The sequence below is a fragment of the Cinclus cinclus genome, chromosome 6, assembly GCF_963662255.1.
Source record: "Cinclus cinclus chromosome 6, bCinCin1.1, whole genome shotgun sequence".
In the NCBI taxonomy this organism is placed as follows: domain Eukaryota; kingdom Metazoa; phylum Chordata; class Aves; order Passeriformes; family Cinclidae; genus Cinclus; species Cinclus cinclus.
The window spans coordinates 58,528,091-58,555,796 of record NC_085051.1 but is presented as its reverse complement, the minus strand read 5'-3'; the positions used below and the strand labels follow the sequence as shown (position 1 = coordinate 58,555,796).

At 42.7% G+C, this 27,706-nt stretch overlaps 1 protein-coding gene across 2 annotated transcripts; it reads left to right on the top strand.

The window, feature by feature from the left end:
- The first annotated feature begins 3,378 nt into the window (after window positions 1-3,378).
- Window positions 3,379-24,122, top strand: NAA30 (N-alpha-acetyltransferase 30, NatC catalytic subunit). Of its 2 annotated transcripts, XM_062495775.1 has the most exons (4): window positions 3,379-4,389; window positions 11,649-11,772; window positions 13,759-13,814; window positions 20,712-24,122. In XM_062495775.1, the coding sequence occupies exons 1-4, from the start codon at window positions 3,463-3,465 to the stop codon at window positions 20,847-20,849; spliced, it is 1,245 nt and encodes a 414-aa protein (XP_062351759.1). In that variant the 5' UTR covers window positions 3,379-3,462; the 3' UTR covers window positions 20,850-24,122. The 2 variants fall into 2 exon arrangements, with proteins under 2 accessions (XP_062351759.1, XP_062351760.1); XM_062495776.1 differs by lacking the exons at window positions 11,649-11,772; window positions 13,759-13,814.
- Window positions 24,123-27,706: the final 3,584 nt, after the last annotated feature.

Here is a 27,706-nt window from a genome sequence, read left to right as displayed (position 1 = left end):
GCTGCTCCTACATTTTATTGCCTAGATTAAGTACAGCTCATTATTTTACCCCCAGCATCCTTATTTCAGGTGTAGCTAGGATGTCACTTTGTTACCACAGGGAACATGGCATGTTTAGATGTCCATTTTCTACCATAATACCTTGAGAGCAACTGTGAAACTATATCAAACTGTAGGTATTTGCCTTAAACAAAGAAGAGGAAGGAAGGCCACCAGCAGCTCCCTTTGTTTTCACAGATATTGGAACTAAGTTTCCAAAGTTTGCTAAGTTGCTGTTTTCTTAACATATTAACCATTGATACCTCCAAGGTGGAGGAGTTACTGAAGAACAACAAACAAGGCCTGTGTGTGAGCCCCATCCCTGCCTCAGAACATGTGGTTTGTGATGGGCATGAACGTGCTCAGGGCTGAGGGATGTTCAAAAGCAGTGAGAGGAAAACTAAGGAACAAACTGTACCTAAAATAAAGGGGGGAAATAAAAAGGCGTGGCTTCTGGCTGAGAACGTGCGTTTTCAAAGCAGCTGTTTTCATAACAGAGAGGAGAATTAAGACAACCTTAAGCACAGTAGGAACTTAGACTGAAAATATCTCAGCAGTAGCCACAGAATCACAGAACTGTGGAATGGTTTGGCTTGAAGGGCCCCTAAGGATCTTCTCATTCCAGCCCCCTGCCATGGACAGGAACACCTTCTACTAGACCAGGCTTTCATCATCACTTGGATCATCTTCACCCTCTCTAACAGTGTTTCTTGGCCCGGATTGTCTTCTTCACACAGACAATACCCTGACATGTGGCTGTGACTCTCCCAGTCCCATAGCAGCAACACAAATGAGAGCAGAATTTGGGCCAGTCCTGCACTGACATTTGTTTGCTCTTTCTGTTTAAACTACCCCAGACCAGTGAACTTGTGCCAGAGGGTCCTTTGGTGCCTGATAACAAACACACAAAAATAAAAATGAAACCTTTGAACACAGTTTTGTATGTGAACACCTCTGTGGAGCAGAGAGAAGTGTTTAAAAACAGATCTGCAGAGCAACTGCAGGACACAAAGCCAACATGGATAGAGATAAAATGAATTAATCTCTCTGAATCATAGACTAATCACAGAATTGTTTGGGTTGGGACCTTAAAAATAATTTTGTTTCAGCCCCCTGACATTGACAGGGACACCTTCCACTACAGCAGGCTGCTCCAAACCCCATCCAACCTGGCCTTGGACACTTCCAGGGATGGGGCAAATGAGACTTGGAAAAGAATAAAAAAAATATAAGAGGATTCAGATACCCATTTCTTTCTCAAAATTTCAGTATTTCCATAAGTAATTACTTTGAATAAAAGCCATTAATTCCCTCAATTTCCAACAGGTCTTTTACTCTTTTTCCACTTTACTTCAGCACTAAGCAGTTAATAAACAGGAGTCTGTAACCCCACACTATTTATTCTTCCTAATTAAAGAATCCTGTCAGGACATGTAGAACAGTTCCTGGATTTTACTTTTAAGCCCAGATCTCTCACTTCCTTGAAAAATAACAGCAGCAAACAAAAAAGAACAAGTCTTAGGATGGCCCTGCAAAGCTTCATGTGAGAAAAAGAAAAAAAAAAACCCACTATTTCTCTTTTTTGTTGAGGGGCCTTGTGTGCACATTAATATAATATTCACATCCAAAGGACTTATTTGTTGCTGTGGTACCCAGCAGCACTCTTAAAAGAGGTAATTTGAGGCAGGAGAGTAGCAGAGATGGCTTGAGAGGTCTTTCAGCCTTGCTGAATTTCCACTGTTCCCAGTCACACAATGCAGCCCAAGGCTTATCTAGGCAGGAATGACGTCCCCCATGCAGCTTCTGGAAGGAAAAGCAACAGCTCCTGCACTCTGATCTGCAACAGAGTGTCACCAAAACACCTCTGGCACCTGTTTCCCGACTAAACACAGCTGGGAATGTCCTTGTGGGCAGCGTCTGTGCCCGCTTAGGCTGATCAAACAAAACCCGGAGCAGACAGCGACTGTCCCTTGTGCTGGGCACTGCAGAGACCACACTGCCAGCCCTGGGTCCAGTTCTAGGTCCCTCAGGTCAGGAAGGACATTTAGAGACTCAAACAAGTCCAAGGAAGGGCAATGGAGATGGAGAAGGGTCTGGAGCACAAATTTGATGAGGAGCGGCTGAGGGAGCTCAGCTTGGAGAAAAGGAGGCTCGGGGGGGACCTTGTGGCTCTGCACAACTCCCTGACAGGAGGGGACAGCCTGGGGGGGATTTGGGATCTGCTCCTGGGGAACAGGGACAGGACAATAGGACACACTGCTAAGATGTGCCAGGGTACAGATAGGTCGGATGTTAGGAAGAATTTCTTCACAGAAAGGATGATTAGACATTGGAATGGACTCCCCAGGGGGGTGGTGGAGTCACCACCCCTGGAAGTATTGAAGGAAAGAAACTAAACTATTCTAGAGGTTCCAGAGGAGGCCACAGGGATGGGGATGGGTCTGGAGGGGCCTCATGGGGGACAGCTGAGGACACTTGGTGTGTCCAGCCCAGACCTCAGAGCGGCCAAAGCCTCCTCAGGAGAGGCAGTGCAGGGGCAGGGTCTGATCTGTTCACTCTGGGTGACAGGAGCCGAAAAAACAGCAGGAAGCTGAGCCACGAAAGGTTTAGGTTGGATGTCAAGAAAGGCTCTTCCCCCAGAGGGTGCTCGGCACTGCCCAGGCTCCCCAGGGAATGGGCACCGCCCCAGGCTTGACAGAATTCAGAGTTGGGACAACGCTCTCCGGCACAGGGTGGCATTGTTGGCGTGTCCTGTGCAGGGCCAGGCCTTGGACTCCATAATCCCTGTGCGTCCTGCCAGCTCAGGATACCCCGAGTGTGTGAAGGACTGGATGTGTTCAGTCATAGGCTGGGACTTAGCGATCTCAGAGGTGTTTCCAACCCAGCTGGTGCTGTGATTCGGTGACCTGGTGACCGATCCGTGCCCCTGCGCCCCTCCCGTGCCCCTGTCCCTGCCCCAGGCCCGCGCTCCCCGCACCGGGACCCGTCTGAGGGCACCGCCCCGCCCCGCCTCGCCGTCGCCAGGCAGCGCCGCCAAGAGAGGAAGTGTCGTAAGGGCCGACAGGAACTGGCCGCGGGTTTTACGGCCGCGGCGGCCGCGCTTGGCGGCGGCGGAGCGGGAGCTGCCCAGACGCGGCGGTGAGTGGCGGCGGCGGGGGGACCCCGGGCCCCGAGCGCTCCGGGAACGGCCCCGCCCGCGCCCGCGGGGGGAGCGGGGCAGCCGCCAGAGGGGGCGGCGGGGCGGCGAGGCGCGGCCCGGGCACCGTGCGTGCCTTTGTTCGCGCCCCCCCCACCGCTCCCCGCCGAGCGCGGCCCGTGAGGCCGCCGCGCCTCCCTCCCACCTTCCCGTCGCCCCCGTTCGGTTTGGTGCCCTCCTCCTCCTCCTCCTCCCCGGTGAGTTTGTGTCGGTCTCTCCTGTAGGACATGGCCGAGGTACCGCCGGGGCCTAGCAGCGTCCTGTCCCCGCAGGGGGACACGCTCTCCCCCTTCCCCGGAGGAGGAGGAGGAGGAGGGGGGGCTGCTTCCTCCTCCTCCTCCTCCTCTGCCACCTCCTATGCCGCCGCCGCCGCCGCCTGCACCGGCGCCCAGGACGAGGAGGCCGAAGAGGAGGAGGAGGAGGAAGAGGAGGGACCCGCGGGCGGACGGGAGCAGCAGCAGCGAGGAGGAGGAGGAGGCAGCGACGGCGGCAAGGGGGGCCCGCAGCACCGCCACCACCACCGCCACCACCACCGACCCCCGCACCACAACCACCAGCTCAACGGCCTCATCAGCCCCGAGCTGCGGCACCTGCGGGCCTCCCTCAAGGGCAAGATCCTCGGCTCGGAGGCTGGGGCGGCCCCCGAGGGGCTGGAGAACAAGCGAGCCAGCAAAACAATGGGCTCCGGACAGCAGCAGTCGTCGCCCCCCATCGCAGCGCCCTGCTCGTCCCCCCACGCCAACCACCTCCCTCCCCAGGGAAGGACTGCACCCTCTCCTCCTCCTTCTCCCCCATCTAAAGGGGACAGGAGCCAGCCTGCTGCCACAACCACGACTGCTGCTGCTAAGACTGCAGCCCGCAATGGGCTGGCAGGAGAGACTGGCTTGGAGGAGGAAGAGCAGGAGGAGGGGGATGAAGGAGGGGAGGAGGAGTCCCTGCAGTTACTCTCCGGGTCCTTAGCAGCAGCTTGCAGTTTGAAAGGCTCGGGAACGGACTGTCAGCCCGAGGAGGACCTAACGATACGATACGTCCAGTATGAGTCAGAGCTGCAGATGCCCGATATCATGAGACTGATCACCAAAGATCTGTCTGAACCCTACTCCATTTACACATATAGGTATTTTATCCACAACTGGCCACAACTTTGCTTTTTGGTAAGTGCTGGAGGGAGCAGGGAGGGCAGGAGTTGGGAGTGGTTTGGGGCTGGGGAGGAGAGGATGGAAGGGTTGACGTTTGTGGAAATACTTGTAATAATCTTTTTGTGGATAAGGCCAAGCCTTTTTGGAAATACCTGTCCCCCTGTGACCTGTGCACGTGCAAGTAAAGCATGTGCCCGAAGTTCTACATTTGTTAACACGTGTTTTAAATGGTGGGGAAAGGGTTTGAGCACAGGGCTAGGATCCAGAAATTCAGAGCTTCTAATCTTGGTTTTGACATTGACTTTTGTGACCTTTGGTAGCTCATTTTATGATTCTGTCTCAGTTCCTGGGCTTAGATTTTAAAAAGAAAGTACTTAGTCCACTAATGCCTTGTAACTGCTTGGTAATTCTTGCACAATGGTTTTAAAACTGACTAAAGCAGGGCTGGCACATAAATGTTACGTGATAGGTGGAGAGGCACTGTGAAAGGTTTAGTAGACTTTTTGATCTGTGAGCTTTCTTTGACAAAGACAAGTCCAGCTGTGTTGCTTTTACAGGTGTGAGAGTGCTCACAGCATGCAGGAATCCTCACGTTGGCTCCCTGCACTAACAACGTATTTAGTGCTGTATTCTTCCTACTGCACTATTGAAAGGCTGGTTTAGCTGGCCCTCTGCCTTTCTAAATGTTTAGCACTTTTTGTGTCTCAGTTGCAGGCTTTTAAGATAATGATTCATCCACAGGTAAATGGAACTGGGTAGAAGTTGACCTGAGAAGTGTATGTGCATGATTTGCCCATAGGAACAATTAAAGCTGCAAAACAGAATGTTTTCCTTGCTGAAGAGAACAATGAATTTGATGTTTTTATTTCTCTCTCTTGATGTTTTAATTGAGGCTGGGCACCCCTCTGTCAGGTCTGATTTAGCCAGAGCCAAGACACCCTTCAGTTTAGGGGTATATCTGAAATTTTGACAGACTATGAGTAAAAGAAGTGAGGCTAATGGAGTCCATGTGGCCTTAAACTTCCTGTATGTTCCTGGTTTAGGATCTAGTGTAATTTATAGGAGGATTTTCAGAACCTCTTAAAACCTTGCAGAGGGAATACAGTAGGATTACAGGAAGTTGAGCAAAGCAAGAAGTTGACCTTCTGGAACAAAACAGAGTATGAAAATATTGGAGAGCATTGTTGGGTGCAAAGTCATGTTTGCCATTACAAGGATGCTGATCAGAGCACAGTGGTGTTCTTCAAACACTGAGCTCTGCCTGTGGCTGATTTACCTCATACTGGGAGTAAAATACTCAAGAACTACAAAAGTCCTTGCTTTGAGCATCAGGTGTACCCCTGGTAATGCCAAGGCAATGTTGGATACTCTCAAATCACAGTGCATTTGTTTAGACTTTCAGTGATTATGGGTTTTTTTGTTGTCAGGGAATAACTGGAGAATTTTGCTGTGAGAAGAGCAGTGACAAATTGTTTGACAGAGAACTAAAACAGATGATTTCTAATAAGTGCATTTAAAGAGTAAGATATCACTCAAGGAAGAGAAAGTTTATTTTGTAGTGACAGTTTCATTTTTTGATAGCCCTGAATCAACAAAACTTTTCTTGAACTCAGTGTATTTGCCATTTGTTTGAAAGGTAAAACAATATAAAGTACATTAAAGTGTAGAGAATAATATATGGCTGTGAGTGTCTAAAGCCAGCAAATTGTTACCTGCTTAATAATTTGAAGGTCTTGCAGCATGCTGAGTCAAATTCATGTGTGGGGTTTTGGGTTTTTTGTGAGTGGTTTTAATACTTTTGAGGTTTGTTTCTTAGAGGTTGTCTTGAAAATTTCTGTTCTATAAAATATAATTTGTTCCTGCAGTTAATGGATTCCTGAACTACTTCTCCCTAATAAATTGCTTTAAAATATTTATCTTCAGTCAGGGACTGCATATTTCAATTTGTGAGGAGTGTCAGGATGGTGAAAATGAAGCTTAGTGCCTGATCTCAGAGAATCATTTGTCTTTAATGCTTTGTGGCCTCACACACCCTTCTGGTTTCAGGTTTTGGCTGAGTTTTGAGTGTTTTGGGAAGAGGGGTTAGCCTGTGATTTGATTGTATTTGGAAAAATATCTTTAAGGGTTCAGTCAATTTCTTTACTGAATTTCACCATCACCATTTAAAAACTCTTTCCAGAGCACATTAACTTGTCTTCCCTGTGCTGTCATGGCATCTTTCCTTTTCTCTCCCTGTGAGGGGAAAGGACTTAACACCACTGAAATGTAAGATGCGATGTGCATTTTCCCTAAATAATCAACACTTGCCTCTTTCTGGTGATTTATTCAGGGAACCATCTAAAACATAATTTCCCTGTCCTGACAATGCTAAGCTAATTTCTGGGGACATTATTAACTTTATTGCATGGATTTGAAACTTGCTGAATTTTGGCTTGGCCTTGCCAAGTTGCCCAGCTGCTCTAAGGGCTGGTGCAGCCTAGGCTGCCACTTGTTTTTCCTTTCTCTTCAACTCCCTCTTCCTGCCTCATGCCAGCCCCTGTGTTTCTGTGATTTTGGAAGCCAAGATACCCCTCTGACCAGCATATACTTATAAATGTGTATCTAGTTGTTTTAGGGTGATGCTCTTGGTTTAGAGCTCCAAATAGATTCCTGTAGGATGCCCCAGGCATGGGTGCAAGAGAAGGGGTGGCAGTGCACAGCTGGAGAGAAGGCAGAGGACCAACCCTGACTGGTCAGCAGTGACCAGAATTCTTTGGGCTCAGACCACTTCCTAATTGTACACTCAGAGAAGAAGTTACTATTCCACTTTAAAAGGACCTGGAGATACTGAAGTCTTAAAACCCTGTTAAATTTAATATCTCGTTTATCCACATAACTGTTGTCCTGACTTTAGGGGTAGCAACTTGGGAATACTGCTCAGTGCTGAGGTGTCACACTGCAGCAGTATCTGGACTGTGGCAAGGTCCAATAACATTTTCCTCCATAAACTTCCAGTGGAAGGTGTCCCTGTCCATGGCAGGGGGTTGGAACAAGACGATCTTAAAGGTCTTTTCCAAATGAAATCATTCTGGGATTCTGTAAAGCTCCAACTGTCTGGTTAAACTCATGTTTTGCCTGTCTTCAGAAGAGCAGGTTTGCACTGTGTATTAGGTTTTTACTTATTCTCAGAAGCTCTGTCAGCCCAGATTATCCTCAAGTGATAATCACTCCTCTGCCAAAAAATGACAGGGACAAGGGGCATCTTGTGTTTCATGTGGAGTATTTTTAAGCAGTGTTACATCTTTGTCCCCAGATGGATTGTAAATGCATTTTCAATGTTATCGCTTTCTTTTAAAGTGGTTTCGTAGCTTCTAGTCTTAACAGTGCTAAAGTTCTGAAGCTTGCATTTCAGACTGATAAATTAAAGATTTCAGAAAATTGTTTTCAAAATCCTTTAGCGTGGGAGAGGTGAGCTTAGGCAACCTTGCTCTGTACCAGAGTTTGGATAAGAGAGAATGTAATAAAAGCAGAGTTCTGGCTGAGTGTCGTAACCTCTCCTGTAATTCACTGTACCACTCAGCTGCCTTTTAAGAAGAATCTAGAAAATCTGTGCTTTTATTGGGTTCTTAACTTTGCCACTAGCTATAGCAGCATTTATAATTTAAACTTTCACAAGTTTAAAAATAACCTATTAATTCCATGTAAGTGGTTTTAAATGTGTTGTAAATCCTAAATGACTGCAGTTAAGTCTTGTTTTATACTAATGCTTTGCATTTTTTTAAAATTGGATTTGATTCAAGAGTCTTGGTGTGTTGAAATTAAGACTTGTAAGACATCATCCCTGTTCTTCAGTTGTGGAAAACCTGGGGCTTAAAGGAAGAACCAGAAAAGTTAGGAGGTTGTCTGAGAAGTCCTCCTGGCCTCATGGCAGGTGTAGGAAGAAGTTTTGCAGGAGAATTTGCAAGCTTAGTATTCCAGTTTGTTTTGAGGAGTGATCACGCCTTCAGACAGTCTCTTGCTGTCGGTGGCTTGTGGAGACTGAAGTCCCTGCAGCACCTGAGCAGGTGACAACAGCCAGAGCAGCTGTTCCAGAGGGTGTTCCTCACACAGGAGGGAATTGCTGCTGTCCAGGTTCATGGAGGGGAAGCAGAGGGACGTGGTACTGGGAAGGGCTGTGGCTGAAGTGCCAGGCTGAGGTTAAACCCGTTACCCTGAATGTATTCTGTCATGGCATTCAGCAACACGGTCCCTGAATGTGAGCTGCTTCCTACCGAGCTGGGGCTGGGATACTTTGGGATGGACTTTGGTGCAGGTGTGAAAGGAAAATTCAGTGTAGCAGTGCAGGTTCTGCTCTGTTTGAATTGCAAAATGTTTCCCTTTTGGGGCTAGCTGGCTATTTTAATCTCCTTCAAACAAAATTCACAGGATCTGGATATCAAATGCATACTCAGACTGTGGCTGGCAGACATAATGCCATCTTTGATAATGAAATTAATACAAATTGATTAATTATGTAGAAAGTAATGTTCTTGCTGATTTACAGAGATTTCTCTACTAGCTCTTCCAGTATATTAAAATCTGTCTTGTTTTAGGCATTTAAACTTATTCATAGGAACAAAGATGATGCAAATATTGGATTTGGATTAATGTATGTTAATCCTGCTACTAATAACCTAGTATTGGAGTAAACCTTATAGTACTCTGTGGAGTTTATAATATGGACTTAAGCTGAATTCTGTTTGTAGAAAATTGCATGTTTAGAAGTACTCTCATATACCTGAAAGAAAAATTTGGCCCATGATTATCTTTTCCTAAATGATGTTGTGTGGGAGCTACTTTTCCACCCTCCTCACAACTCTCCCTATTTCAGCCTAGGTTTTTTTTTTTTATTCACACAGTTTAACCTTCTCCAGGAAATTAAATTGCAAAGTTTCGCATCACAGTTTGGCTTCATTTCCAGCTTTAGATGAGGTTGGAAAGGAGAGGAAAGGCAGCAAAACCCCCTCTAAATGAGGTGGAAATGCAGCACTCCCTTCATGAGTGGAACAGGTGTAGATTAACTGCCAGACTTAACCTGCCTAAAGACAGAGAAATAGATGTAAGTGTTTGGAGAACTGGTAACAGAGTCATTCTTTATTCAGCTCTCTGGCAGCAGTGGTAAAACCAGTGGGTATTTGCTTCTTTGATCATTGAAACAAAATTCTTTGCTCTTCATTTAGCATTTTAAATATATGATTAATGAATATAACTTTCCCAAAAAGTGCCTTGGACAAGAAAGAGCTCAGATATGAAGTGTCTAGCATGTTAAAAAAACCAAACATATATCTTAAAAATTCTCCACATAACTGTTAGGATCAACAGTTTGCACGTGTTCACTCCGGGGCAAAGCACAACTTTGCTAGTTTGTGGTGTGTTTTTTTTTTTTTTGTTTTTTTTTTTTAGTGAGGTATAAGATTACATCTAGGTACTCTGCATAATTATAGCAATGTTCTGAGCAGTCTGTTTGATGATACTCTTTATTTAACTCCCTACTTTTCTCAGGTCTGAGCTGAGATACAGAACTTGCCTTGAGCTGAAACTTTGCATACACTGTTTGAGTATGGGCACAGCTCCTCTTTTCTGTGGAATAAACTCTGTTTTGGAATAAATGAAAAAAATGAAAGACTGCTTAGAGGCTCTGTGTTTCAGTCCAGTTAGATCATGCTACGGTTTTTGTTTGTTGTTTTAAGAACCACTGGGTAGATTGTTCAGGGTTGTTCTTGGATACTACTGAAATGTGTTTTCCTGCCAAATAAAAACTTAGCAATAGTTATATTTGCTTCAGCTACATTAGAAATGGAATTAGGATCATGCTGTATCATAGGGCTTTGGAACTGCAGCCTGTACTTTTTTTGGCTGCTTCATTGCCCCTGTGCTGCAGCTCCTGTTTGACAGCTGGCTTGGTTAATAACCCAGCATCCAGGTGGAGATGTTCAAATACTTTATTCTTTTTGGGGTGAAGAGACTGTGCCTACAGTATGACCTGCAGGAAGCAATCTTCTGTCCATGGAGCTTTAGCCTACAAGCTGTGCATGAAGGTTCAGGTGGTTGAGTTTATACCACAGACTTGGGAGTAGTGAGCTCTGGGTTCACAGGTGGCTGCACTGAGGCCTGGCAGTACTGGCTCTAGCAAGTCCTTTTCATTTGACATGTCTTAGAGTCATAAATTTGGATTATCCAGCAGCTCTTGTGCCAGCACATGCTTGTGCCAGTCATGTGCTGTAGTCCTGGTTTAGCTGCTGTACTTGGGCCCAAGGCTGGTCCTCCCTGCAGGTCTGACAAAGGCTGTGGATCCACTCACACGCCCATATCTAAAATTATGAGTTTTTTTATCTCTGCCCATCTTTCCTGAGTGCACAGGAATTTGTTTTCCCCTTGGATGCTGTCCCACTCTGCAGCATTATTCAGTTTTACTGCTGCAGGTTATAATGTCATTAATCCCTTATGCTGCCTGATCCTACAGTTAACATGACTCAGTTTTCCTTTCTCTCGTGGTAAAATTTTGGTGAACACACTTGGTGTGCAAGTGATTTGATGAGTGTTTGGGGAGGAGTTGGGTCCTTTCCTTTTTGGGGTTTTCCTTGTTAATATTTCAGAATGCCAAAGTCTCCTTGACCACGGTTACTGTGACAATGCCATTGGGATTAACGGCCAGTGCATAGCTCTTAACAAATGAAATCTCCCAATAGTTAAAGTGTGTGAAATTAACTGTGCTTTTTTGTTTGTTCTCCGGGTGTCATATGACTGAAAACGACAGTGTCTAAAGATTAAATGCAGCAACCCTTTTCTCTGATCCTTTGTGGCCTTGACACTAAAACCAGACAAAAGCATGTTATCTACCACAGCCCTTGTACTGGAAAATTCAGATCACTATAAAACAGGAATGGACTTTTTTTTCTTCTGCAGAAGCCCATGTGAAAGGGTAATTTATGCCTTAACTCGATCTTTTATTTATTTTCCCTTTTTAATCACACATGCTCTTGCCTGTAGACTTTGTGAAATGATAATGTGGTTCTCTCCAGGAATAATTCATTGGTTAATTGACTTGGAACTTTATTGGAATGTAATAAAGCAATTTAGTCTTTTAATTGTAGTAATACTTTAGGAGGCGCTTCTAAAATTTACGTCGTTACCTTTTCATAGCTTCATACAAATTTTGTGTGGCTCTTTCACTTGAAAAATGAACTGGTTTACTGCTTTTGGCAGCACTGTGGATCCCAAACTGAGAATTCCATCCGTGTATGTTTGTCTTTAAGGCCATGGTAGGTGAGGAGTGTGTAGGTGCCATCGTCTGCAAGCTGGATATGCACAAAAAGATGTTCCGCAGAGGTTATATAGCCATGTTAGCAGTGGATTCCAAATACAGAAGAAAAGGAATTGGTAAGAATAGCCTTTTTTGTTCTTTCTTCCTTAAATCCTCTAGCTGGGCTAACTGTAGCTGTCATAAAGATTTAAGCTGAACCAAACTTCAGGATGTGGTGCTTTGTGTGTCATCCCTGCCTTACTCAACCACACGAGCTCCCCAGTGGCTTTTCTGATTTTGTTAAAATAACCTGAAATGCCCTGTGAGGTTCACACCTGGGATCTGATAAGGCTAAAAAGAAAAGCAGGTAGCAGCCCCTTGCCACTGCCAAATAACAACAGTGGGAACTGCTTTGTGGTTTTGTGTGTGCCCTCATCCCTGTATTTCCATGTTGTGTTCAGGCTCCTCTTTTACAGTGAGCTTATTTCCTGACTTCCCCCTATAAATTATGCATATATTATCTGTCAGGGAGAATGTATGGAGCTCATTATTGTATTAATCAGGGAAGAAAAATAGCTGTGTATTGTTACTTGAATGATTGAAATGGAGATCTGTTTTGTTGGGAAGTTACGTGGTAAGGAAATCACTCCTGGCAGGGAGTTTGCCCTTCCTCATTAATCAGTTTTGCCCTGGTGAAGGGATTTTCATTCTAACACCAGTTAGCCAACTTGGCTTAATTAAATATATGTTCTTATAAAACTTAATATTTTCATGCTGGTTATTGTGAAATTGCATTTTGTAAGGTATTTTTAACTAAATGTAGATGTCAGCTCCAAAGTTTAGAACTGTGCTTCACCACTCATCCACACTGAACAGCTCATACTTCTGTGATTAAAGACAGAAAATTACTTGCAATCAAATAATACAGTGATCCATTGCAGAGTGTATCATTGTGTTTGCTCTCTTCCAGAAAAAACCTCCAAAAAAACACATTACCATGACTGTTCAAGCATGTGCAGATTTTTTATTTCCCCAGTGCAATTCAAAAGCCATTGTTGGTTTCTGTAGTGGAGCAGAGGAAGAGAATACTGAGAAATCACTGTCTCTCCTTTCCTTTTAGCTGAGTCATGAAGGAGTCTGCCATAATTTAATTGCAGGTGCTTGGATTCAGAAGTAAATGAGAGCTAATGCTGTTATTATGAAGCTCACTGCAAGACTTTTCCCTCACTTTAGTCAGTTTGTTAAATTAGAATTACATACATAGAATTTATCTTTAAAACCTTGCTTGCTCTTATACATTAACTTTTTCCTACATTTGCCCCTTGCTGTTTCTCAAAGTGTGCTGTTGATCTGAAGATCTCCTTTAAATGTAGAACAGTTTTATCATAACATTCAATGAAAATTGAATAAAGTTTTGAGACTATTTTAAAACATTCTGTAGATTCCTTGGGTTTTTTTTTCCTTTTCCATAGCCTTCTTATGGAAGTAAGATTTATGCAATTTCACTGAACAGCAGTTTTTTTCACTAATAACTTTGAAATCAACTTTCAATTTCACCCCAATTCTACAGACAGGTAGGGATATTACATTTGTAGAACTGTTGTGAAATAGATGACAAATAATGATTAAAAAATTAAATTAATACTTGACTGAGGGGAAGGGATGAGTTTCAAGAATATTATTAGGTACTAGCAAACCCAAATGGGAGTGAGCCACAAGAACAATGGTTTCATAAGTTCTGTTACTAATAGAAGTATTTGTTTTAGTAAGAGGAAATTCCCATGGAAGATGAATGTCCTTCAAGTACATGGCCAGCAGATTTTGACTTTAAATGCAACAAAAAGGAATGAATCACATCTTGGAAGGCTATATTTAACACCATGTTGAGCTTAGCAGCCTGTTTCTAATATCCTTGTGTTACAAGAATCTTGCACTCGAGCTGAGTCTCTGGATAACTTCACAGATTATTTTAGTGTTCAAACTTGAGACTGCAGCTTGACTGCAACTTCTTGTTTTTCTTTCCCCAGGTGTCATGTCATGTAGGTAGCACACATTAGTCATATATAAACTGGCATTTTTGTTCTGCACTGCAACTCTGACACTTATTGAAATCTGTGTTTCAGGTACAAACTTGGTTAAGAAAGCTATTTATGCTATGGTTGAAGGAGATTGTGATGAGGTAAGATTTTATAATCAAAATTTCCATAATGCAAATGGTTTGCACTCTTGTATGTGGATTCATTTCACAGGTTTTTCTTCTGCAGGACTTTTTTTAGGTGGGAAATAAGTTGGTAAGAAGCTCCTTTATAATAAAAGGGAAAACAACCTCAGGAAAAAAAAAAATTATGGCACAAATAGGAGATGGACTTTCTAAATTTGTCCTAAGTGCTGAAATTCAGCAATTTACCTTGTGAAGCTGCCTCAGCCTTCACTCGGGCCCATCTTCCTGCAAGGGCCCCAGTTTGAACAGTGGGATGAGTATGTCCTGTGTAGCCCTTCCATCCCTTCAGAGTACACAGAGCCCCAGAACAGCGTGTGCTGTGCTGCTGCAGAATGTGGATTTATCACAGCCACTCATCAGGCTGTTGTGACACTGCACAGAGCAGAGCTGCAGTGGCTTAGCACAGCACCACAGACTGCAAGGACAGTGACTGAATCACTGGCAAACCTCCCTGCCCTAAGAGTTGTTTCTCTTTCACCAGATTACAGTTCCTGCTTTCTAAAAAAAAATTATAAATATATACCTAAAGCACCTCTATGGTTATGTGCCTTGTTTAACTTGTGAGGAGCTATCCCTGCACTCATCCATCCTCCTTAACCAGGTTATCTGTCCCTTTAGCTTCCAGCCCCTTGGCACAATGCAGTTGTTCCTGGTATGTGAGCACTGTCATTTCAGTGTGTCATTTCAGTAGTTAATGACCCTTTGATCTCTCTGTTATCTTGCTTCAGCTGCTCCCTCGATTGTCCCCCTGCTCCCTCAATTGTCCCACTGCCCCGTGGGAAGTTTCTTATGCAAAGCTACAGTTGGTTCCCAGGACTTCTGGCACACGCTCCAGTTTATTTTTCCACTTGTGTTTTGCTTCTTGCATTATCCCTGCCTATGCTCTGGCTTCATTCATTGGGAGATTTATTCTTCCCCTCAGATCCCTTCATGCCTCTGCTTGCTGGTGTCTTCTTCCCCCTCACCTTGTAATTTATGTTGTACTTGGGCAGTACAGTGCAGTCTTTAATTCTTTTAAGTTCTTTATTTTGGCTTCTTGCTTCTGTCATGGTTTCTAAAATGCTTTCCTCTAATCTCTTTAACTACCTGGCTACACTGAACTAATCAAGAGGTTGGTTGGTTGGTTGGTTTGTTTTTCCCCATTGCTTTCCACTATGGTCTTGAGTTGATTTCCCATTTCTAGACTAGTCAAGATTTTTTAAAAAATGCAAAATATTTCAGTATCAGGGTTGCAGTGTTCACACCACAGCTGCAGAAGTGAAATGCAGAGAAGGGAAGTGAATTGCCCACTGTTATTAGAGAGTCAGAAGTAGAACTGGATGTTTCTACTCGAGCTCTGAGTTGCAGTCATTACTGTGTAATTGCTGAATGTCTGTGTGCTACTGCTCATGTAAATTGATTTCTAGATTGGACTGTCTAACAGGCGACCTATAACAGTAACCTCTTCTGTGTCTGTCTTTTTCCTCTACCACTGTCATATTAACCCAAGATCCCTTTTTTTTTTTTTTTTTTTTTTTTTTAATCTCCATAAACATTAAATAAATGTGATAAGGCTTGCAGGTCTGCAGTGAGGTCTCATTAAGTAAGTTTTAGTCACAGATTTTCATCTCTGGTACTGTATAAATGCTTTGGACCAGGGGCAGAGGGCATTTCTCAGAGTCTGTCTCTTTATTTGAAGGCACTACAATTCAGACTCCTTGAATTGTGTGCTGGATGGGTGCAGCCATGGCTTTGGAGCTGCTCTTTGTTAGAATGCTGATTCCAAACTCATCCCCTGCTTTTGGGGGGCTTTTGCACCAGTCTGAGTCTTGTGCTGGCACTAAATTTTGAACTGGGAGCCCTTTAGGGAGCCTGGAATACAAGCAGAGTATTTTATTGACTTTTCTGCACCATCAATTGAGGCATACCCACACTTACTTTTATTTGTTGTTCGTTTCCACATATAGGGTTATCACAGCCAAACAGCCAGTGTTTTCATGGTTTGGTTTTTTATTTTTTCTTTCCCACTGACTAAGCTTCTTCCACATACCCAAAATGGTGCAGAATAAGGATGCTGGTTACTTGTACTACATGATGGAGTGCTGAGTTTTCAGTCAGACCAGAATCTGAAAAATCTAACTAGGCACCCATGAAAAGCTCTGCCCAACTCTTGGCTCTCACCAGTTTTCACAACAATTGTCAGGAGATCAATTTCTGATTAATTGATGCTTAAAGCTCATCAAACATGAAGTAGTGCATCACAATAATTTGTCTGTGTGAGGCGTATAAATAGTTTAATCATCCCTGCAGCTTTTAAGGTATTTTTCTGCATCTTCTAATAAAATCAGAATCCTGATGAAAATAAAAAGATACTGCTTTTTGAGATAAGATGGAGTGCAATTAAAAACAAAATGCTATTTTCTGAAACTTGCTTGGAATAGGATTAAAAACATGAATATGCAGCTGTGGGTGTCGTGAAAAATTTCCAAAGGCTGCTTGGAAACTCTTCCCTTCAATCTAATTATGGCATAGATGCAGTAAATAGACTTAATTTTAATAATTTGTGGCATATAATCTGATAAATGCCTCACTCAGTGTGTTGCTTTTCAAAGCATCACAGATCTGGCTTTGGAGGTACCAGCATTGAGTCCTGAAAAACAAAGGATTTATACAACACCACAGATGAAAATCTTGACAAATCACAGCTGATAGGTGGCATTTCAAAGGCTGCTGCAATGTTCTGGTGTTCAAGGACATTTTTTTTCCCCTGTAGGCTGTTTTAGTGGGAATAAACCAAGGCAGGCCTATGGAATGAGTGATTTGGTGGTCAGCACCCTGCCTGAGAGGCAGCTTCTGCTGACTGCAAAATCTTCCAAAGGGGTGGTTTCTCTGGGAAAGCTGTGGAGTGAGGAAGTGAGGAGATGAATTGACTGGAATGGAATCTGTGTGCAGGGGAGGAGCTGGCCATGGAGCTGGCCATGGCCTACATTAGAATAGAAACCAGGGAAGTGATCTGGTCTTGGGGGTGGGTGCTTGAACCAGAAATAACCTTCAGGCCTGAAGAAAGTACTCCACAGCAGCTTCCAGCTGGAGTGGCTGCATATAACATTACAAAACTTGGGGATCTCTGATTTGTATCTTTTTTTACCTCTGTGACTTGCTCAAGTATTTGATGTTAGTGAATTCTGATATTTGGGGTAGTGAACTGTAATGGGCTGAGTTTCCAGTCGATCACAGTGATTTAGGATAACTATGGGCTGCATGCACAGAAAAGGTGAAAACTATGGAAATAAATCAGGTGAAGGTGAGCAGTTCTACTGCCAACTCCAGTTTTGGAAATATTTTTCTTCCAGTTTGAAAAAGAAAAGCATGTGCTTACTGCAGCAAGGTTGGTGTCTGGCTGTTCTTTGTACTGTGTTTGCTGGCAAGCAATTTCCCAAAACTCTACAGCTAAAGACCATCCTGTGGAACTGTTACATCCCTTAAATACAATAGAAAGGAGAAGTTGTTCATATGCAGGTTTTCCATCTGTAACAAATGACTGTGGAAACTGCAGACAATCCATTCACTTCATATTACTAAAACAATGTGCCGTGCAAGTGGTAACTAATGAAAATAAGAAAATAAGTGGGGACTTCAAAAACCTTTTTTAAGCAAAAATGTGGAACGTGAAAGAGAACCACAAACTCTCATGGAACTTTTCATTGAAACTTCAGGGTGATTTAGAGTGGGGTTTTTGACCACACTAGTAGGTGTGTCATTTTAATTCAGCACCATGCTAGTAAAAATGAAATGTCTATTCTTATGGAATCCTATTTGAGATCATTGCACTACTGATATTTTTAGTTTCTCCTTAACCTACGAAACATGTAAAGTACGAATTCTTAGATTTTGGGTACTGCCTCTCTTCAAAAGTTAAGGCAGTTAAATTGATTGAGGACACTGGACAGGCCCTCATAACTTGAGTCTGATGATCTGTCAGATGTAAAAGTAAAAATACAACCTCCTTTGTGAGTGTTGAGAGGACTTTCTTAATTTGATTTGGCTGTATCCATTCTATGACTTGAGTTTTAAACCTGAGATCCTTCAAGTTTGAACTGAAGAAGCAAAAAAACTTGACCACTCCAGTTGGCTTCAGCTCAGGAATAAATTCAAGGTATGAAAATGTAGCTACGAGGGCCATTGCACTCCACTCTTAAGAGAGAAATCTTCTTGCTTCTAAGCCCAGTTAATACTAGAGTGGAGCTAAAATGTTAGGTTTATGAAATTTAATATAAAAAGAGAATGTCACAACCTTCAAAGAGTTGCAACTTGAGCAGAAATCTAATCAGAGCTTTGCTGCCCTTTTGGGGGGGGTGTTATTGTGTTATCAGAGGATTTAACAGGCCTGTGTGTACAACAGAATGACCCACAAGAGCAGAAATAAATGTAACAATTGAAGGTTTGGAGCTTGATTGAAAAATCTCACACAGGAAGAGATGCGTTCTTCACCAGAGGAAGCTAACGAAATCTGAATAAAATATGCCTGTGTTTCCTTTTCAGATAACAAAAACAGGTCTTCAACTGCAGTAGGTTGAGATCAGGGAATTCCTTTTCATTGTGCTGAGACTTCCTTAGAAATACCAGAGCAAATCTCTTGAATTTGCTTTCATGATGAGCATTCACTTAGGTAGTGGGATTCCAACAAACCTGTATTTCAGCATTTAACCACTCCCTTCAGCTCAATCACCTGCAGTGCTGGAAGTGTTTTAGCATTGCCAGGTGTTGGTGCTTGCAGTTGAATAGAGTTATTACATCACTCTGACAGGTTACAGAACCTTTGAGAAAGTGAAAGCCCTTGGTAGTTGAGAGTTCAAATAAATAATTCTCTGCGTGGTGGATCTACACTGGTCAGATTCCTCCTTAAGCTTCACTGTTTTGTTTAAATTGGAATTAAGGAGTTGTACAATGTGTAGAAAATAGCCCTCTCCAGCAAAATGATGGTGCTTCCATAATTTCTTACAGATGAATAGTTATCCATTTTAATGGATGAAGGATGTTAGGAGTACTCCATCAGCTCACAGGACTTGCCAGTAATGTTCTGGGAGATGCCAGCTAGAGAAATTCAATCTCTCATTCTTGTCACAAAACTAAGAATTTAATTAGGTTGTTTTAAGTGTGCAGCTACAACACTGCCCTGCTGTAATTTAAGAACTTACAATGATGAATATTTTAATGTGTGACTCTTAGTTCCTTTTTGTAAAACGAACTGTTTCCAAGTCTTTACTGTTCACTGGACTGTTATTCCCAGCTTTATTGTTCTTTCAGTGCCCCTACACTGAGAAACACGGGTGGAATTGCCCACTGGAATGTGGCAGCCAGTGGTTAGACTGGTCACCTCCAATAAGATTTAAAAATCCATTTAATGGAGATATTTGACTCGAGTTTCAGGCCACTCTAACCACTGGCTGCCTCCCCCTTTCACACTGGCTTAGCCACTCCTCAGACTGCAGAAAGCAAACCCCGTGGAGAGAAAAAGGAAAAGTTTTCTGCCTGGTGGCTTTGGAAGTAGCTCAGGAATCAGCCTTGAGAGCAGGCAGGAGAGGCCAGGGGGAAAGGGAGTGTGTGCCTGAAGGCAGGGAGGCCACAGAATCCATGAAGCAGATGGACTTTTAACTGCTCCACAGATCCAGGCTGGTATTTTCATTCTATGGTCTTTCTACAGTGACCATCAGCTCCTGTTCAATATGTGGATGTTCACTGTGAGGGCGTGTATGGAGCCCAGTCCTTGTTAGTTCAGCCCATGTTCTTGTGCAACCAGGATCTCTTGCTAATAGCAGAACCTTAAATAATTGAGGTGGACACCAGTATAGAGGCAGAATTAGTTTTTATTATGGGGGGGGGGGCTTGTCAGTTATGGCACGTGGACAAAAGAGAGAGAAAAAATTCGGAAAAATTCCCAAGTTTTGTGATTAGTTTTGGGATTAATGTCTTGTTAAGGCCACTGGAGCTTTTTGCCTGTACTTGAGAATGCTGAGACAATTTTGAATCTTAATTTGGCCTACTCGTGGACTTGGGTTTGGTCCAAGTTATTTCTGACAGGTCTTTCTGCAACTGGAATCTTACCAGCACAGGGGAAAAAATACGGAAAACTCTGCTTATTCTTCTCAGGTGCACAGTGATTTGGGTGTGGGGTATTTGTTGGTCCCCAAGTTGGGTCAGGCTTGGAGCAACCTGGGATAGTGGGAGGTGTCCCTGCCCATGGCAGGGGTTGGAACTGGATAATATTGAAGGTGCCTTCCAGCTCAGACCATTCTGTGATTCTTGTGTTGAGCATAAATATTCACTGCAAATGTTGTGTCTGACAGCTGCTGTCAATTCAGAGCTTTTATCTATATGTAATTTGAAGGAATCAAGGGTCAAAGATATGAAATGATTAAGTAATTCCTCTTGTGCCAAGTTCTTGTGACATTCATTACTTGTTCAAAGCATGTTTTGGACCCTAACCTGTTTGGTAGCTTGGGTGTTGGGGGAGGCTGTTGGGAGACAGAGGCTGGGATTCGTTTGTTTGGGATTTGTTTGTTGTGTTTTTTAACTTCATAATGAGGTGGTGAACTGAAATGCTGTTTCCAGCCAAGAACTAAAATCTTGAATGTTATTTACAATTACAGTTGTTTATGAGCTCCTATGTTACATTTTTGTTAATGTGGGAATGGATGCTTAATGTGGAAATACTGCTTAATTAAGTAAAGATAAGAAGGAATTAATTCCATCCATGGCTGACAAACATACTTTTAAATAAAACCCTTTGGAATTGGAGTTCAGCAGTGGTGTACTTGTAACTTCCGACTAACCCAACACGCTTTTTTTCCCTTTCTTTTTCTTTTCTCCCTTAAGGTTGTATTGGAAACAGAAATCACAAATAAGTCTGCTTTGAAACTTTATGAAAACCTTGGTTTTGTGCGAGACAAGAGGCTATTCAGATACTATTTAAATGGAGTGGATGCACTGCGTCTGAAACTATGGCTGCGTTAGGAGACCCCGTCCCAGCGAGCGAGCGACGTCCCAGCAGTGCAGAGTTGTCCTTTGCATGCAATGCAATTTGTCCCAAATTGCTTTGCAAGGTGGACTTTAGTACTTTCCATGCAGCTCTTAAACCTGTCAGTGTCCCATTGAGTGTCGCACACATTCGTTGCACTTTGGCATGGCGCATTTGTTCCGAATTAAAGCCGATTGTCTCAGACTCCGAGTCCTTTTGGTACCAGCCAGATGTGCCAGGTGATAGCCAAGATGTGTTCATTCATTTGCAAGTCTGCTGACTCTTTAGGACATCCACACAGTTGAACGTTTTGTCAAGAGAAAACCTGGATGGGAAACGCCGCTTTCGGTTCCCGAAAATTCAAAACAAAGCCAATGTAGATTGTAAAATTCTATAAGTATACTAACATTTCATACAGAAATTGCCATAGTTTTCTGGGGAAGAAGAAAAAGAAAAAAAGGCTTCAATTTTAGGTTTTATTTTTCAATATTGAATTTTTCCATTCTTAAATATCGGTACCTCAGTAATTAGTGAATGAAAAACTGTATTGTAGGGTGGGGTGTGTGTTACAACGAGTAACCATTAAATTGCATCTGCCAGTGCCTGTATAGATAAGTATATTTGTCTTCACCTCTAAGTTTGGAGTGCATGCTTTTATTCTTTTACTTTCTTCAGTTGTCTTTGCAAGGAAAAAAAAATCTGCTTTTATTTAAATTCTGGATTTGATAATAAATTATTTCAGATTTTTATAATTCGGATATTTCTCCCAAACAAGGGTTTGGAAGGCCCTTCTTATAGCAAGAAGTGTAAGCTATTTTGAAAACCTTGAGTAGCTGCTAAAAGAACCTGGTGGCACCAGTGAATCTCTGCTGGGTTTGGATGCACTTTTTTCATTAAAAGAGCGAGGGACTTCTTTTAAAAGAAGATATAGAAAATTAATGTAAATTGGTGTGATTTCTATTTAATCAAAATTATTGCTAGAAGCTCTGAGAAACAGCTATTTTAAGATAGTTGGAACAGGTTTTTTTTCAGATTCAGATTGCTTTGCTTCAGTGTTCTAAAATGCTTCAATCTTTGGTCCTTGGTCTTGGAAATTAATTTCAAGGTGTATCGTATTCATTTTTAGCTGCTCTCATTTTCTCAGCTTCCATGAGCTAAATTATTGGGGGATTTCTTTCCCCTCTGAAATCAAAGCAGTGGGGAAGGAATTCTGTCTCTTTCTTGCCTTCACTCTTGCTCTGTTTTTCTCTACTTTTTGTTTTTCCTTTCTTTATTTTGGACTTACATAGGTTTTACCAATACCCATTAATTTTTTCAGTAATGACAGTGTCGAGGCTTTCTTGTTCCCTGTGGTTCCATAGCCCAGGTCTATGAATCAGTTAGGTTGTTTTTTTTGTTTGTTTGTTGTTTGTTTTGTTTTGTTTTGTTTTTGGGTTTTTTTTTAAGACAGAAACTAAAGGTATTAGGTGACTTGTGGAAGCACCTGTGTAATCAGAGATCACAAAATACTCAGAATTGGAAGGGACCCACCAGGATCAAGTCCAACTCTGAGGTGAATGATCCATACAGGGATCAAAAGGATGAACTCTCAGTGAATCCACTCATGGAATCAAGTGAATTCTCCAGATTTGCCTTACTACACTTTTTTTTTTCTTTTTAGGGTTTGGTTTGAGTCGTGGGATTGGTTTGGGGGTTTTTTTCGTTTGTTTTCATTTTTGCTAATTACTGTACACTAAAAACAAAACCAACAAAACCCCTACCTCCAGCATCATTTGGAAAAGAGCCCTGTGCAAGAAAACTGGATTTGAGCAAAGCCGCCTTTTGCACAGACCAATGGCACATGGTGACAGACATTTCTTACCATGTACAAATCATGAGTTGTATTTGAAAATAAAGATTTTTAATGGAAATGGGCCCTGCTGAGTTCTCTGCTTGTAGAGACACCATCTGTGCTGTCAAGGGGGTCTGTTCCCCTCAGTAAAGAAAACTCATCTTTAAAAAGGTGCCTAAGCCAAAGTGGTGTAAGTGGGGTCTGTTACTCCCAGGACATGCTGGAGCTCAGCCTAGAGCCTGTGTGTAGCCACTGCTGCCTTGTGACACCATAAAACCTTTTGTTACCCTGCTCCCCCAGGGCTCCCAGTTTTTCTGGGTGGCTTTTCAGCAGTTTTGCTCAGTGTTAAAGACTTTAATGTTGGTAGCCAGTCCACTGTGGTCAGCTGTGGTCCAGGATGTAGGGACTGCCCCGGAGCTGGATCAGGGAGGTTTCAGACCTTGCAGCTGTTGGGCTTGAATCACAAATTGCAAACTGGGCTGCCTCGTGTGTCATGCTGGGGTTTCAATCTGCAAAGCCAGACAGGCAAGTTTTCTATTGGTTAATATTTAAGCCGTGGGTGTCTTCAGAATAAAAAGCCAACTTGGAAGTGAGCTGAAATCCCTCCTCACTGCCAAAAACATCCCTCTGGAGCAAACTTCAAATACAATTCTGGTTGGTTATTGTAAGAAGTGGTTGCTGCCATGCCCGTGTTGAAAATACTGAGCAAAGTAGGTGGAGGTCTTTCTCTTTTTTTTGTTTTTGAAAGAGCACATGGCCTGAAAGGTTCTGCCATGGCTGCAGTGTCATAGAGTTCACTGTGGGAGACACTGAAGCTGCATGTGTTGGATCCTATCAAACAGATTTGTTCTCTGTACTGCTTGGGATTATGAAATCAAGTGGGAAGCCTTGAATTTGCATTGGTTTTCAAAAGGAATCTAGCAAGGAAAAGTTGGTCATTTCTCCTGTCTGTTGCTAAACAGTTCTCTCCCCCTCTCCTTTTTGCATTGACAAATCTAACTAAGGAATTGATTGCTTTTCTATTTAAATCTGCCCAAATGTTGCTACTGGCTGACATGTCGGTCTGGATGTTTGCATTCATTATGTTGTTTTTTAAGAAATGATCAGGTTCATCACCTTCAAGGCATCATCAGATTGGTGTTGCAGAGTGTGTCACAAACTATTTTTCAGGGCACTGCAAGACATTGCTACAACTCAGTGCTGTGTTGAAAAAACTTCAGGTCTTGTATAAACATTACAACCTATGTTGGAGTTCAGGTATCAGGTGGGCATCTATGAAAATAGCAAGTGTATCTCAAAATACTGGACTGCTGTTTTGAGTGGATTATATTCTTCTGTCCCTTTATCCTTTTTGATGAGAACAAAACCAGTGGGGTTACGAAATGTACAAGTTGTCTAAATACAATGCAGTCAAATAAATGGTTATGTTGTTTATCTATTTCCTTTTCAACGGGAATGTTCTAATGACTGTTTTGCTTTGTCTACAAAATACAAATACACACTTGCCCAAGGCCAGGCTGGATGGGGCTTGGAGCAAACACTGGAAGGTGCCCCTGCCCATTGCAGGGGGTGGTCTTGAAGGTCCCTTCCAATCTAAACCATTCTGGGATTCTCTGACAGAGAAATGGTGGGAGCATTTTCACAAGAGAAGACTGTCTGTCGTGATTTGATTTAAAAATTGCAATGCCTATGTCAGGAGCATCTTGAACATCATTTATCTGAACAGTGTCATAGCTGTACTGAAATGGGTCCTTTTTTATGGCTGTTGAGTTATGACTAACACAGACACTCTGGATTTTCCTGGGAGGTAAGGAGAGGGGTTTATTATTTTGGTTGCAGGTGAGATAGAATTGAGAACTGCATGCAGCCCTTGCAATGCTGAGAACTCTTTTTAAAGCATGCAGAGGAGTCCTGTATGTACTTAGAAAAAATGTACTTTTAAAATCTTCTCAAAGTACTTTTCATGTACTTGGAGCTTTATTCCCTCTACCATTCTGTCCAGGTTCCCAAAACTGGTAATTTGCCAGCAATTGTGCCTGTGTGGCTGTGTTAGAGGTGTGCAGGTGACTGAGGGCTGTAACCAGCCTGCCAGAGACTGCTGCTCATCTGCCAGGAGCTCCAAGGCTTTTCTCTTTCCAGTTTCTTTTATGATTCCTTACAGCTTCCAGTATCTAAAGAGGAACTTTTCTACAAGGGCGTGGAGTGACAGGACAAGGGGGAATGGCTTCAAACTGACAGAGGGTGGATTTAGATTGGAGATGAGGAAGAAATTCCTGGCTGGGAGGGTGTGAGGCCCTGGCACAGAGTGCCCAGAGAAGCTGTGGCTGCCCCTGGATCCCTGGAAGAGTTCCAGGCCAAGCTGGACAGGGCTTGGAGCAACCTGGGATAGTGGAAGGTGTCCCTGCCATGACAGGGACTTGGGAAGGTCCCTTCCAAGCCAAACCATTCCATGATTCTGTTATTCCAATGGACGATTCTCCAGCTGTTCAGCCCTTGCAGGTGGCTGGAGTACATAACCTCCACGTGGGAGACACAGATGTAAATTCTAGCTCTGCTCTTATATCCATCCTGGATTTAAGAAATTATCTGTCACAATCAAAACTGAACCCTGAGAGCATCAGCAAAAAATACCTTAAGTGGCTTCTTAACTTTTCTGAGAAGTGTTTCTTCTATTTTCTGTGCCAGCTATTGCCTTGATTTGGGGCATTTTCTTTTGAAAAGGAAGCAAAAGCAGGACAGGAAAATTACTTTCTGCTGAAGTGAATGCTTCTCTCCAGGTGCTGAAGACTCAGAGAAGGTGGCAAAGAGGAAGTAGTGGCTAAAGATTGAATAAAGGAGCTTAATAACTGCTTTCTACTTTCTGTCTGTAACAAGATGCCATCTGCTGCTCCCTTTTTTTTTGTAAAATACCATTTAACAAGAAGGTTAAAAAAGTAGATGATGGAGCAGCTTTGCTAAAGTAAGGAAGATGTATGCAAAGCTGAAGTTATTACTTACATATAACAATAATATTACAGACTCGTAGAATAACCTGAGTTGGAAAAAACCCATAAAGATCACTGTAGCACAGCTCCTGGAAAAAGATTGTTATTATATTATATTATATTATATTGTTATTATATTATATTATATTATATTATATTATATTATATTATATTATATTATATTATATTATATTACATTAGCCATGCAGCCCCCTTCCAGACAGTATCCTGAAATCCCAGCCCTGTCCACGTGAGCACACTCCTTTCCATGAGTAATTTAGAACACAGAGTTAATTGAATACTCTCGTGTTGCCACAGCTCCCTCCCGAGGGATGGAAAAGGCTCTTAGTCTAAATCAAAATTAGTCTTTAATATCAGCAAGAACAAACAAAGGAGCCCTTGGAGTTGGATGCACTTGATGAAAGGGGTTGATGTGTCACTCCTGAATTGGGCTAAGTGTGCTCCAGCCCCATTGACTCCGAGCAGGAGGCTTTGCTGGAGGAGATAATTATATAAAGAAGAAAACCAGCTGCTCTTCAGACAAATTAAGGATGTCCTTCTCCCTCATCTCTCCATGCTGATCTGGGAGTCCTGCAGCTCTCCAGGAATGAAAAGCAATTTCAGGTTCAGCCCTAATGAAGGGCTTGCACTATCCGTGGCTCCTGCTGCTGGAGGAGCAGGAGAAAATGGGATTTCTTTTTCCTTTTCCACCCATTTTTTTACTCAGGTGACTTGATCCAAAATCCTTTTGGTGTCCTTAGGTCCGAAGTCTCTCCTGTGGCTGGCACAGGGCTGTTTTTCTTGCAGCAATAAACTGAGCTTGTTAAGGATGAGTGAGCTGGGCTGCCTGAAAAATGTAAACAGCTTCAGAAGGTAAATAAATTGGGAAGTGGTTCAAGCCACAAATGGCAGTCGGAGCCTTTTCCTGCAAATAGCAGGGATTTTTATCTCACTATCTGAAAGTGACATTCAAGGAATTGCTCTCTTGGGACTGGAAAAGAAGTTCTTCATTACAGGAAAGAGGCCTGGATATGATTAAAAAGCAAAAGTGTTCTCCTTGGGGCTTTTTTTGGTTTTGTTTTATTGAAGGGAAATTGAAAATCTGGTGATTTCCGGGTTGTCAATAAAGCAGAGATTACTCCAATGGCTCCATTTATAAGCTGACAAATGGAATATGGAGCAGACATTTACAGAGGTGCTGCCTTGCATTGGGCTCTATAATCTCAGTGTTCTCAGTCTTTCGTACCGTGTCGAAACAGGCCAAAAATACATTTATTGAAACCTCAGACTTCAATGTTCTGGCTCTGTCCACGTGGAAATAACTTTTCTATCGCTCCAACAGGAGTTTTGCAGTTCTCTGTGAGATTGTTTTGCAGTTTACTGTGTGTTCTTGGAAAGTCCTTTGGAAGAAGTGCTCTCGGAAAACTTTCAGCCTCAAAATCCCAGGAACATTTTGAACATACAGAAAGATCCTTTTTTTTTTTTTCTCACAGATGCTGTGAGTGAGTTCTCCTGTTTTCTCCTCACCATCTGAAGAGCTTAATCCAAGCACGGAAATAAAAATCAAATTCTGGAAAAACATTTTTAAAATATCTTCTTAATGATCTTTTAACAGCTTCATCCCTTGTCCCCTCCTGCTTGAGCTCTGCAAACTTTTAGTTTCAAGCTGTTCTAACACTCCAAGGACAGATTACTGTGGGTAAGTTTTCCTTGGTAAATAGTATCCAGGGAGATTTAGATTTCTTTAAGCTGCAAATTTCTGCTCCTTGAAATGCAAAGATAATTTTCTGGGGTTTCTTTTGGTTGTATCCAGCCCCAAAACTCCTTTGTGTCAGTGTATATTGGATGAATTGTCAGTCAGCATCAGGCAAACTGGCTCAGGACAGGCTGGGGAGGAGGTGCACTCCTCAGAGGGAGGAAAAGGGGAAACTGAGGCAGGAGAGGCTGGACATGCTGGAATCCTTTGGACTCATGAATTCTGGAAAGCAGAACTGCTGCTTCTTCAGAGGCAAATGCTGTCATCATGCCTTGGAGCACA